General features: G+C 34.5%; 2 protein-coding genes across 2 annotated transcripts in view; both read left to right on the top strand.

The window, feature by feature from the left end:
• LOC142341456 (uncharacterized) overlaps window positions 1-14,115 on the top strand; it is a 107,702-nt gene that overhangs the window by 91,509 nt on the left and 2,078 nt on the right. The window contains exons 16-17 of the mRNA XM_075392411.1: window positions 4,375-4,514; window positions 8,140-8,266. Of these exons, the coding sequence (XP_075248526.1) occupies window positions 4,375-4,514; window positions 8,140-8,266 (267 nt within the window). The remainder of the gene's footprint in view (window positions 1-4,374; window positions 4,515-8,139; window positions 8,267-14,115) is intronic.
• The window catches only part of LOC142341457 (exosome complex component RRP46-like), a 360,653-nt gene continuing 360,338 nt past the window's right edge, over window positions 13,801-14,115 (top strand). The window contains exon 1 of the mRNA XM_075392412.1: window positions 13,801-13,810. The gene's annotated coding sequence lies outside the window, so the exon portion shown is untranslated. The remainder of the gene's footprint in view (window positions 13,811-14,115) is intronic.

Below are 14,115 nucleotides of genomic sequence, written 5' to 3'. Positions count from 1 at the left end.
CAAAATTATGAGTTGTGTTTTTGTGGTGCTGTTTTTGTCATATCACTCAATCTGATTATTGATCAGATCTGTCATTGGTTGCTCATGGGGTGTAAACAATTGACCGAACTGTTTCAGTTCGTTGCTAATAATTTCTACTTTGGATAAAAATTTTTGACTAAGAAATATTAGGAAAATTTTTTATTTTGGTTCCTTGTACTATGTCACTTTGATGACAATGCTTATCGGTTGCTAATAAGCCATAGACGGTTTCATTTAGCCACTTGAGATCATTGGCAGTTTTGTGACTCCTAAACTATTTCTTTTAGACCTACCTGTTTGTTGCTGTTATTGTGGTCTTGATGCTTTTTTTTCTCAAAAATAACAATTCTCCTCGCCCTTCTGGTGGGGCGTAATTGTAGGCAATTTATTGGTTTCAATTTTTAACTATTGTTTTCATCGATTTAAGTGCCATTTCCTGTTAAAATGTTTTTGGTGAGTATTTGAATACTGCTTCCATTTGATGTTTTTGTCCCTTTTTCACATAACGGAGCTGCTAATCATTTATTTACGAATTCTGAAGTTGCATTTTATACTGTTATTAGGGATATTAGTATCCGCTTTTTATCTTGCTTTGACGCCACTTATTTTCAAAAAAGATACTTCAATTTTCTCAGTTTTGCCCCTTTTTGCATTATTAAATTTTGATTTACACTAGCTGGTTGTTTTGTGAACTCATTATGTGGACCCGTAGTGCCAATAATAATATATCGTTTTGTTTTTACTGTTCTGTTAAATCTGGTTTTAGGATAATTAAATTCTCTAATGTTACATTTATTGGTTATTTTTTGCTGATATCGGATCATATGCTTTGTTGACTGTCCTAGTTTGATGTAGCCGACAAAATGTTCTTTTTGAATTGGCTTAACCTTCCGGTCACGTTTTTGGTTTTACATACGACTTTCACGTTTGACTTCCGATTTATATCACAGTCTCATTCCACTGAATGGAATTTTTATTGGTTCACTCGTCTAATTACGCAATGTAGTGAATATGGTCAAAGCCAAAAGATCAAAATCAAAAGAAACGGTATAAACCAATAAAAATCGGTGTATAGGTCTCCATGAATTAAGTAGCCAATATTCAATCAATTAATAGCCGGCGTCAGCCTCTCGGCGGCTATTATTTAGGCGTTCTCCTTTTTTATTTGGCTTTACGTTTAGATAACGTTTTTCTGTTTACAAAAGTCACGATTTTCACGTTTGCCTTTTGACTTACCTTACTCACTATTTCAACAGAATGGATGTTAAGTTATTTCAATTATAGAATTACGTAATGTAGTGAATACGGTCAAAGTCAAAAGAACAAATTAAAAAAAAACGGTATAAGCATATAAAGCCCGGTCATTAAGTCATTAGTGTACTAGGTTATTAAAGTTCATTAAAGCGATTGCTAGCTGGCATTAGTATTATAATTAACAGCGTTCAGTCTAGAAGCTGAAGTAGGCGTAATTGTAGAAGCTAATGGTATATGCAGATTTGCACACCAAATAAGAACACTAAGAAAATTTCTGTCAATTTCTATCTCTTAATTTTTTCTGTTTCAATCCCATATGCGTCAAGCAGGTCAACGGCTGCTGTTTGCCGGCAGTGTTTTTAGATTTTAATTGAAGCTGCATACCAATTCAGAACCTTTTTTGTTTCAATTCTGAAGTGCATCAAGCGAGTCAAGGGCGCTTTTTACTGAAATTTTCCGGCTATACCAAATTTTGTTTTTTTTTTGGTTTTTTGTGGAGGATTGTTAGTTATTAGTTTTTGTGAAATTTGTTTAAAACAGGAACTGCCCCCACCTTGTCTGTGGCTTGACTGAGAGTGGATCTGATTTTCAGCGTTTTTCAAAATTAAAATGGCTTAACATTGAATTAATTCAGTTTCTACTGAATTTCAGGCTTTTTTAAATTCTCAGCTCGAATTTGCCTAAAAATTCTCAGCTCGAATTTGCCTATCATTTTCTGTTGCTTTGGCTAATTTTTAAAAGTAATTTTTCATATATATCGAGATCTGAGTGGCAACTTGCCAGATTGTTATTTTGGTGAACTCTTAATTTATTTGTTTTCAATTTAAATAGCTTTTGTCAGAAAATTGGTCTTGTTCTTTAATGTACCAGCTTTTATAATTTTTTGTAACCATTCCTAGAATTGCTATGTGTTTGGAAATCTTGAGGCAAAAAATTGGTTCAAGCGTTTCAAAGTTTCTAAAATTTTCTATCAAGATTCTACAATTTTCGCTTGGTTTTACAAGTTTTACTTTTTAGTTGCTCTCGAACAAAGTTTGAAGCAATTATTGTAAACGTGTCTTTTTTGTGCAAAATTGTTACTTGGCAGTTGTCCAATTTTCTTCGAAATCTTAAATCTGGTTTTAGGAAAATTAAATTCTCTAATGTTACATTTGGTTATTGGTTATTTTTTTCGGATATCGGATCATTTGCTTTGTTAACTGTCCTAGTTTGATGTAGCCGACAAAAAGTTCTTTTTGAATTGGCTTCACCTTCCGGCCACGTTTTTGGTTTTACATACGACTTTCACGTTTGACTTCCGATTTATATCACAGTCTCATTCCACTGAATGGAATTTTTATTGGTTCACTCGTCTAATTACGCAATGTAGTGAATATGGTCAAAGCCAAAAGATCAAAATCAAAAGAAACGGTATAAACCAATAAAAATCGGTGTATAGGTCTCAATGAATTAAGTAGCCAATATTCAATCAATTAATAGCCGGCGTCAGCCTCTCGGCGGCTATTATTTAGGCGTTCTTTTTTAATTGGCTTTACGTTTCGATAACGTTTTTCTGTTTACATAAGTCACGATTTTCACGTTTGCCTTTTGACTTACCTTACTCACTATTTCAACAGCGTCGATTTTAAGTTATTTCAATTATTGAATTACGTAATGTAGTGAATACGGTCAAAGTCAAAAGAACAAATTAAAAAAACGGTATAAGCATATAAAGCCCGGTCATTAAGTCATTAGTGTATTAGGTTATCAAAGTTCATTAAAGCGATTGCTAGCTGGCATTAGTATTATAATTAACAGCGTTCAGTCTAGAAGCTGAAGTAAGCGTAATTGTAGAAGCTAATGGTATATGCAGATTTGCACACCAAATAAGAACACTAAGAAAATTTCTGTCAATTTCTATCTCTAACTTTTTGTTTCAATCCCATATGCGTCAAGCAGGTCAACGGCTGCTATTTGCCGGCAGTGCTTTTATATTCTAACTGAAGCTGCATACCAATTCAGAACGTTTTTTGTTTCAATCCTGAAGTGCATCAAGCGAGTCAAGGGCGCTTTTTCGGCTTTACCAAATTTTTTTTTTTGGTTTTTTGTGGATTATTGTTAGTTTTTAGTTTTTGTGAAGTATGTTTGAAACCGGAACTGCCCCCACATTGTCTGTGGTTTGACTGAGAGTGGATCTTATTTTCAGCGTTTTCAAAATTAAAATGGCTTGACATTGAATTAATTCAGTTTCTACTGAATTTCAGGCTTTTTTAAATTCTCAGCTCGAATTTGCCTAAAAATTCTCATCTTGAATTTGTCTATCATTTTCTGTAGCTTTGGCTAATTTTTAAAAGTAATTTTATTATATATCGAGATCTGAGTGGCAACTTGCCAGATTGTTATTTTGGTGAACTCTTAATTTATTTGTTTTCAATTTATATAGTTTTTGTCAGAAAATTGGTCTTGTTCTTTAATGTACCAGCTTTTATAATTTTTTGTAATCATTCCTAGAATTGCTATGTGTTTTGAAATCTTGAGGCAAAAAATTCGTTCAAGCGTTTCAAAGTTTCTGAAATTTTACATCAAGATTCTACAATTTTCGCTTGGTTTTACAAGTTTTACTTTTTAGTTGCTCTCGAACGAAGTTTGAGGCAATTATTGTAAACATGTCTTTTTTGTGCAAAATTGTTACTTGACAGTTGTCCACTTTTCTTCGAGAACAGTGTTCGCTTTCAAGTGACTTCTCACGTTTGACTTCTTAATTTTTGTGTGATCTCATTGTGCGAAATAACATTTGTTACTAAGATAACAGCGATTGTGAGCGATGGAGAATCAGAGCCGTTATACCCTGATGGTTAAGATGGCATGCTGCCATCCTGGAGGTTGAGGGCTGGAAACCCTGTTGGCTATTTTTTAACCTATAAAAAATTGCTAAGCGACACCCAAATTAAACTGCCCCCGCTTGTTGTTAGAGAGCTATTCACACGACGTTAGTTGGTTTATGTTTTTTGAGCGCGTGTGTAGGGGGAAGCATTAACTCGTCCTAATTATAACTAAAGGATATTTGATTCAAATTCAGAAGACTACAGAGGCCGTACATACACAGGGTTGTTTTTATAGCCGGCATTTCTACCACAGTCAGTTGCCATAAATGGAAGGACGCAGCTGCCAAATTTGACACTCCCCTCAACAAAGCCCTCTTCTGTCACGCGAACGAATACTGCTCTGGCTTTGCATGCACAAAGCGCACCAACCAAATGGTTAGTTGATTTCATGTTTTAATGCCCATTAGCAGAGTTATGCCAATGAAATACAGTTTTTCCTTCTCAAAGTCTTGTTTCATTTCGTGATGAGGTGGTTCGGCCCTCAAATGTCCAAATTCTGTCTGAAATTTGTTCTTTTTTATTCACCAATTTGACCGATTATAATTCTTGCTCTTTTTTCAAACGATCTACACAAATTCGTGTCTTTTATACTGCTTTCGCTTTACACATTAACATTGTTAATTGCTCTCAAAGGAGGCGTCTAGCAATGATATTAGTACTGTGGTCTTTTTACGCCCTTTTTGCTTGACCAATTTCTCGTCTGTTCTGACCATTGACTTTTCGTCCTCAAAAACGGGATTATCAGGTAGTGCCCCGATGGCCTTAAGTAGCAGGGTAGCTCTCTTAGAGCCTTACGCCTACTAGTCTCCAAGTATGCGATTCACCGACATTGTTTTGAGGAGACAATTTTAAGTTGTGAAGGGCGGTTCTTAGTCATAAAAGTTTTACCCTCTCAGTCACCTCCCTCCCTTCTCTTTCTTATCCTTCTCTCGGTTTCCATTTTACGTTACGTTTGTGTGTTTTAAATCAATTGCTATTCGTTGAATAAACGAATGGGAATTTTATGGCAAAGTTTGCTGCAAATAGCTGTTTTTGGAGTCGCTACTTGTGATCAATTTTTAAGTATTGATTATCAGATTTGGTTTTTCTCATTTTTTCCCTGTTATTGTTTGAAAATGGTTACTGTGAATGAGTAAGTTTCATTTGGTTTAGAGACCAGCAATAGTGAATACTACTTCCGGAGACTTCCGGTTATGTTCATTATATTATTAATGCTATTTACTTTTAGTACACCGTAGTAACGAAAAGCTTGATTTCTACTCTTACTATTTTAGGGCGTGAGAAAGGGCGTGAAATTTTTAGGCGTTAAAGAAGAATTTCAATCTCACTTTCTCCAATTTAACAACCAAAATTTTTTCATCATTTTGCTTTTTTACTGTTAACCAAGTTGTTACGCAACGGATGGTCAGATTTTCGTGACAAAATTACGACAAAGTGCACGCAGTATGCCTTAAAACGCTCCGTTTATATATTCTGAAACATCAGAGTGACCCACAGCTCAGACGAATTCTCAAAATGCATACAAGCTGACTGTAGTTATATGCGGTGATCTTGGTTTTTTGGCGAACTTCAAAAGAGCATGACTTCTAAATGACCTCACTCTCTAAATGACTTCCAACTTCAGTAAGTTCACTAGAAATCACTCTAACCTCGGTCAAGGTGAATATATGACTTATATATAATGATCAGTATAAATAATAAAGCATGGCGACGAAATCAAAATAACGAATTTGATTTTTTTGAAAAATGCCTAAAACGTTTTTGTCTTTAAAAAAAGTTGGCTTTTAAACTGCATAAAGTCATTTCTGTATCTGTTGTTGTCTGTATTCTACGTCACGTAAGTCAGTTTCGAAGTTGCACCTATTTCGGCAATCTGTCGCCTATTTTTAAAATGATGGTATCTTTTAATTGGTACGTTTATGAGACTAGAGTGTGCATCTCTGGCTACGAATTTTTTCTAGTTTTTTTTTTCAAAGAAATTGGACAAGATTTTGATAAATCAAACGTATTCTTGGGGTGAATACAAACATATAAACGGATGCTTCTTGTTAGATATCTCAAAGCTGAACGCTTTAAATTACTTCGAACATTTGAGAAAAGACTAACAAAAAACTCCGTTTTTGAGAGATTGCTCTTGTGCTTGAATTGTGGCTATTAGGAAGTTATTCAACTGAAAAAAGAAGTAGGATTTAGTGGAATGGCCAGCATAAAGTCTGGATCTTAATCCAGTTGAACATTTATGAGCAGTTTTGAAGCATCCGTTATGAAAGCGAGTAACGTTTGGGAAGATTTAGAAACGCCAGTGTTGGAAATTTTGAATGAATTTGGCGCAGATTTTGTTAGTAACTTGTATAAAAACTTGTACAAATTTTGCATTAGACGTTTATATTGTAACGGCGTAATGAAAGTTTACTGGAAAAATTAGTTTATCATTATGTTGTGAGTGGGCGTCGCTGTGTTGCGGTGTTTTTTTCTGTATCGTCGTCTGACGCTTATTTTTTCCTATTGCTGTTCTCGCCGCAAACTACAAATCAGGGCTACAACTTTTTACGCCAATATTATGGTGACTTAGGTTTACTCTAGACCTTTTTAAAGTCAAAAGACGACTCATATTAAATAGAGGTTTTTTATAGTAAAATATCGCGAAGTTATGTTGTAGTATAATGTAATGAGCTCTTATTTGCAATATTAAAAGTTCATAATTTTTTGTGCGTTTTATCTATTGCTGACTCCATAAATTAATCTGTGGTACGGCTTGCATGTATATTTTGTTGCTAGCATTGACTTCCCCCAATGCACGTTCTTTTTTCTACTTTTTTCCCACTGTCTCAGTTAATCTTAAGTTGCCTAATGCCAGGCTAGCTCTTGATGACTTCCAACCGTTCGCCAGTTGTTTGAGAGCAATTCGCGGGACCTAAGTTAGTTATGTTTTATTGATAATAATATAGCGCCGCCAGTTTTCAAAAGCAATTCATTAATGTTTCGTTTTTACTTAACTTTATTTTCATTTCTTTTTTAAAAATATTTATAGGTAATTGAGAAGGCAACATACTTTCTATGAACGAAAATATTACAATTTATACTTATGAAAAATCTGCCTATCTTCTTTTTTGAATCCTTCCGAATAAATCATTTTCTTTGCAGCTAGCCAAAATCATCTAAAGCAAGAAGCTTTTTGCGCCTAAATTGTTCCGCTGTAATTTTAAAATGCGAATAGTAAATTCGAGTTGCTCTCAAACAAAGTTTGTAGCAATAATTTTGGTCCTTAAAAACGGAATAAATTGTTAGTCTTTTCACTAAAAACTGCTGATTTGGTATAATTTCTTGATTTGAAGGAAAGTCTGGACCCTTCTCTTCCCCCATCATCCTCCACATCCACCCATTTCTGTTACTTTTGAGAGCAATTCGTCCTCGGTAGTTGGTTAATTGCTCTGAAACAGTTTGCAGCGATTATATTAGTACTTTGGTATTTTCTGCGAATCGAAGAGGGGTATTGGTATAGCACATGTTTTTTATAGCTGAAGCAAGTTTGTTCATAGCTTGAATTTTGACTTCTTTTTTCGAACATTTACGTCTGCTTTTGAACGTCGTCGACATATGTTTTAGAACATCGGACCTCAAATTTAGCTTAGTTTGTTATGTATAGTATTAGGAACTGTTGGTAATATTCAAGGTGAAAAGGTCATTTTAAGAAGTTTTGACCCCATTTAAGTCCCTCTTACCTATCGAAACTACAGACCAACCACATACCTATCAAACCCCCCTGCCTATCCCTCCCCCCTACCACATACCCCTGTACCTACCCCCCCCCCCCACCAAACTACCTACGACCACCTCACACCTACCCACATTCCCAACTAAAAATTGGTTGAACTACATATTGCTACTTTTTCTTTTTTGATATTTCTGAAACAGTTAGTTTTTATTGGTTTTGTTGTCATAATTCGTTGGAATATATTGTGTTGTTATTTGTTGATTTCGTGTTTTTTGTGGTTATCAGCACTCTACGTTGACAATTGAGGTGGCCACGTGTGTACAAACTCCTCATGTGCTGATCAAAGAGGTTGATGTTGAAAGAAAGAAGACATCACAAGTGTACATGAAGGGAGACAAGATTGGACCTCTCAGTTAGTATTCCAATGTGTTCAGAGAATCAGAGGGTGAAAATTAGGAGCTTTTGTCACACTTCACTTCAGAACAAGTCAAAAGTGTGATTTATCTTGTGCTAAATGGGACAAGAAGCTTACGCGTTGAAAACATGTTTTTGTTGCGTACTAACGTGCGTTTTTACTTAATTGAAAACTAATTGACTAAGTAAAATAAGCATTGGTAATATCAAGTGAAGTAATTTTGCAGTGATTGCCATCGGTAAGCCAGGTTGCAATAAAACACCTCCCGTCATGGATCATGCAGGCTACAATATAATCGACTCCCGTCTGGTGTTCGGAGGGGTTCGGCTGACGTTAGTCGGAGGCTTGAAGCAATTATTGTTGTTGTATGTCTTTTTATGCACAGTTTTTGCTCAACCATTTTTTAAAATATTTTTAATAGCCACGATGCGATAGCGGCTATTATTGGGGACATCGTGGTTTTTTACAATCCAAGAATTGAATCGTATTGGTGCTCTGTTTTTATTTTGTAAGATGTTTTCACACCTTTTTTACGACTTTGAGCTTTCCAAAACAGGATAAACAGGTAAAGCTAAGCGGGCATCAAGTTTCATTAGAGGCCCTTAACCTCGCTTAGTAGTCTTCTAAGTGATGAAATTACCGGGAAGGCCGTAAATCAAGGTTAAAAGTTCATTTTTAGGAGTTTTTTCAGCCCAAAGTGTTGCAATTTGTTGCTTTTTTTGTCATTTTCCAATTTTTTGTTTTTTGTTGGACCAGTCTTAAATTGAAATTTTTAAAAGTTCATAAAAGTCTTTTGCAAGACATATTTGCTTTTTATTATGATTTTGTGAGCTATATGTTTTTGTACTCCAAACATAAACACGCAATTTTTTTTTATTTTTTATATTTTTTCAAATTTTTCGAAAATTTCAGCCCTAGGTGATAAATAACTTCCTCAGGGGTTTGATAATAGGTTATTGCATAGTTTTTAATTGTAAAGGAATGGTTTTCAACATTTTAACATCAAGAATTATAACATTTTTTTGTCTTTGCTTGCTTTGTCCTTATTTTTGACATTTATTGTCAATATTTCAGTTTTTCCAGCCCCAGGAGCTATGAAACCTCCTCTAGGGTTTGATAATAGGCCACTGAAAATAAATTCTCGGCCAAGGAATCGTTTTCAATATTTTATTATTACAAATTTTAGTAATTTTTTGATAAACTTTGCAATTTTTGTCAAGTTCTTTAAAAATTTGTTTCTTTTCGAGTTTGCCATCCCCATGTGCCAAGGAACCTCCTCTAAGGTTCGCTCGCATGTTGTTGCATATTTTCTAGGGGCAATGGAATGGTTTTCAACTTTTTAGTATCACGAGTTTTTGCAATTTTTTGATAAAACATGTTATTTTTGGAAATTTATTGTCATGTTCCTAGTTTATCGATCTTTATGAGCCAATGAAAATTCTTAATGCTTGATATTGTTTTACTGGATAACCTTTTGAGACAATAAAATAGTTCTGAAGAACTTATTATTGCAATTTTTTGATTAAAATTTGCCAATGAAATTTTTTCAGGTCTTGCAGATAGGTCATTGGACAGACTCCTGTGAAAAAAAGTGGTCTTGAGCATTTAAGTATTGGGAAATTAAATAGCTTTCTTTGTAATTTTCATTATGAAGTATTTGTCATATTTCTCAATTGTTCTATCTTTTTGGCCGATAAAATTTTGTCAGAGTTTGCACTTAAGTTGATGGGTATATTTTAGTGGATCAAGTTTAGCTTTGAGGTTAAAAGCTTCAGGAGTTTCTGCAATGATTTTACTTTTGTTTATTTTGTTTGATAAATTTAGCTTCTCATTTTTTGGGCTGTTATTGTTAATTGATCTTCTGGTCAGGTATATTAGTTCTAAGTTTTTCACTAGGTTCTTTGAATTGCATTCCAGTACTTTGCAGTCAAAATTTGTTTGCGTGATCTCATTTGTTCTGCTTTTAGGTAAATCGCGTGATTTACCTCACTCAGCAAATGACCTCTGAGTTCACTTAATGAAATTTAAATTTTATGAACATTTATTAATTTTGAAAACGCTCTATTAGGGCTTTTCCTTATAGAGCTTATGCGTCTCATAAAAATGGCAGTCCGAATCTAGCCCAAAGAGTCTAGTCGTCTATTAAAGGACTGGAGGTCAATCTGTCTATCTGATTTTTTAGTTGTTTCATTTCCATGGAAGGCCACAAGCATCTATCGTGGCTATTTTCCGGTAACCTGCCGGCTATGATTCTAGAGTATCAAATCGCTTGAGCAAATTGGTTTTTCTATTGAGCTCTATAATGTTTGACTTCTTATTTTTTAATGATCTAAATGAAAAAAGTTATCACAAGTTCTAAATTTATTCTTATTGTTTTTCTCTTTTTTTAACACAATTGCTAAATTAGGCGTAGTTGAAAATTTTTGAAAACATAGCACATCTTGTGACAACTTTCTAACTTTTCTTTTTACTGTGAAACCTGGATGAAGTTCATCAACTTTACATTGGAATTTCCGTTAAGTGAACGTTGTGTTCTATGTGAATTTCATAGGTAGACGAGAGGACTAGTGTAAAGGATCAAGGGCATAAAAATTTTATTCAAAATGTGATTTTAAGTTGGAGTAATAATGCCTTAAAAATGAACTTTTGTTTCGTAAAAATAGGGGGTGTTAACTTACTTTTGCCGTTCGGTATTAGTCCTGTTGTCTTTTTTATGCAATTTTTTGCTTGATCCATTTTCCGTCTGATTTTTTTGACTTTTCGTCGCAAAAAGGGGATACGCAGGTAGCCCTTGATCCTTTACTAGTGTAAAGGATCTAAAAATTTTATTCAAAATGTGATTTTAAGTTGGAGTAATAATGCCTTAAAAATGAACTTTTGTTTCGTAAAAATAGGGGGTGATAACTTACTTTTGCCTTTCGATACTTTTGCCTTACTTTAGTCCAGTTGTCTTTTTTATGCGATTTTTTGCTTGATCCATTTTTTGTCTGACCTTTTTGACCTTTCGTCGCCAAAAGGGGATACGCAGGTAAAGGATCTAAAAATTTTATTCAAAATGTGATTTTAAGTTGGAGTAATAATGCCTTAAAAATGAGCTTTTGTTTCGTAAAAATAGGGGGTGATAACTTACTTTTGCCTTTCGATACTTTTGCCTTACTTTAGTCCAGTTGTCTTTTTTATGCGATTTTTTGCTTGATCCATTTTTCGTCTGACCTTTTTGACTTTTCGTCGCCAAAAGGGGATACGCAGGTAGCACTCGGAGGTCATTAAGTTCTTTTAGAGCCCTCTACCTTACTATACTCTAAGAATGTGATTCAGCAAAAACTGTTTTAAGGAGACAGTTTCATTGTGTGAAGGGTGGTTTTTAGTCTTAAAAGTTTGACCCACTCAGTCACCCCAAACCCTCCTCATGCCATCAGCCCCCATTACCCCTCAACGCTCCCGCTTTCCACCGTCCTCTGCATCTCGATTTGAATCCCCTTTCATATAGCCTTCTATACCCTACCCCCTAATGCTTGCATCCCTACTCCCCTGCTGACTACTACCGAAACCAACCGTCCCCGGTCGTTTGAGAGTAATTCGACCGATGTTCGTCGGTTATGTTTCAAAATTTTATCAACTGAATTAGTCAATTGACTGCAGTTGAACTGCTACAAGTCAAATTAGGAGCGAGCAGGAATCGGTTCCTTTTACACTTCAAATTTTACTATTGCTCTACATTAAAACTGATTGTATAATTTGAAGCCCCTTATTGTCCCTCCTCCTGTTAAGTTAGGCTAAAATAGAATCAAGTGCCCATCAGTCGTTCGAAGAAGATTCATCCGACATCAGTCGGTTATGTTTTAGATTTTTCTGACTTTTTAAAGTTTAATTGTTAATAGCCGCCCCAGCTTCTCAGCAGGCTATTATTGCGCTCCTATTTTTTTAAAAAAAATTCGATGAATTTTTACAATTCAATGAATTTGAATTGTATTGGGGTGCTGTCTTTTTTTTTAAGATCTGTTCACACATTTTCATGATTTTTGAAGTCAAATCGGATTAATGATTTTGGTCACGCCGAAACAGGAATTGGAGCGAAAAAGCGAGTGGTTTTGTGGCGTGAAATTTTTTCGCTCTAATTTTAAAGAGAGTGAGAAAGCGGTGTTTGAACAAAAATTCGCTTTCTCGCTAGTGGTTTTTTGTTCACATGCCGCAATTTCACTTTGATGTTTACTTTTTTTTCTATTTTTTTCATCGGATTTTTTTCTAAATTTTTTTCTGAATCTATTCATAGTTCTTTTTAGGTCTAGTTGTTTTTCTGAATCTATTCATAGTTCTTTTTAGGTCTAGTTATTTTGTTCGAACCAAATTTCCATTTTGTCGCTAGTGGGTTTTTTGTTCACATGCGGCATTTTGATATTGATTTTCTGTTTTTTTATCTGATTTTTTTAGAAATGGTTTTCCCAATTCACTCATAGTCCGTTCTAGGTCTAGGTTATTGGTTATTCAATGAAGTCAATGAAAATTTTTTTAATTGTACGTCATGACTTGTCCTACTATGTTTTTTTACTTCGTCGAATAAAAATTTTTCGCTTTACCTTAGTTCACAGCTTGTTCAACATTTTGCGTGAAATCTTTTTGACTTCTCTAGGCTAGTTTCACTCTTCTCTCATTCTGCTCAAAGTGCTTTTAATCAGCAGTTGCTCAGCAAAGCAATTCAAAATTAACAGAGTCAGTATAAAAAAAGCGAAATCAGATATAAAAACGGGATAAACCCATAAAGCCCGACTTTAGATGCCCGGTACTCGAACTTTGTTCTTAAAAGTCTTAGTTACCATCACTAATGCTTATTGGTGCTATACTAGCCCCTGTGTGGTCTGACTGCGAAACAGGAGCATGTTCAGCTCCAAGTTGACATCAAAATATTTCGCTTTTTACAATTGTTTGTACAAAAATCCTTTCACGAGTTTTTTTCTATTTTTTCAATCCCAATCGTGGTTATGGGAATCAAAGGCGGCTATTTTCCGGCAGTCTGACGGGTATGTTTTCAATTGTTATTTTTTTTACTTTTTGGAGATTACTGAAGATTTTTTTACTTTTTGGAATTAATGAAGATGCCATGCGATGACTGAATCATGTGAATTATTAGGTGCGTTCAACACTTGAGCAATTATTGTAAAGTAAAGATGTTTGCTTTCATCAGTATGAAAAATATCTTGAGCTTTTTGGAATTATATATATTGTCCACGTATCCTATTTTTTTGTTTGGCCCGTTACAATCAATTGGTCTGCTGGCTCGGTCAAGGATGTTTAAGTTTTTCGTTCAGTTCTCCAGATTGTATTACAAGACTTTTCCTGCTATGTTTTTTTATTTGTCGTTTCTTTGTTCGATAATTTGATCACGCATCAACGAGTCAAAGAGTGACTTCCTTGCTGATTTTACCCCTCTAGCTGAATTTGGGATTGACTTTGGTATTTACTGTTTTCGGAGTTTATGTCAATCATGTGATAAATTAAAAATTACTTACCTCATTCAGTACTTCTGCACTCCGCTTATTAAATCTAAATTGAGAATATTAACTCTAATTGAAATTGAATTAGGGTCACCCGAAGTAGGTTATTATTAAAGACATTCTAGTACTTGAAAGACATTCTTTTCTGTTCGGTTCCAGTGTTATTTTTAACTGAATGTCTCAACGCTCTATTTCGTGATTGTTTTCCGGAAATCTACTGGCTGCGTTCTCTTAAAGATATTGCATTTGAAAGTTGAATGCTCTATCTTTATTTGATTGCTAATTTTTTCAAATATATTGTTAATTATGTTAATATATCAAATAAGTTCAACATACAAGATATAAAGTGGCAAT

Source organism: Convolutriloba macropyga, chromosome 6 (assembly GCF_964194025.1).
Source record: "Convolutriloba macropyga chromosome 6, txConMacr16.3, whole genome shotgun sequence".
NCBI lineage: Eukaryota > Metazoa > Xenacoelomorpha > Acoela > Convolutidae > Convolutriloba > Convolutriloba macropyga.
Note: the sequence above shows the minus strand (reverse complement) of the source record. Positions and strands in the feature narration are given on the sequence as shown.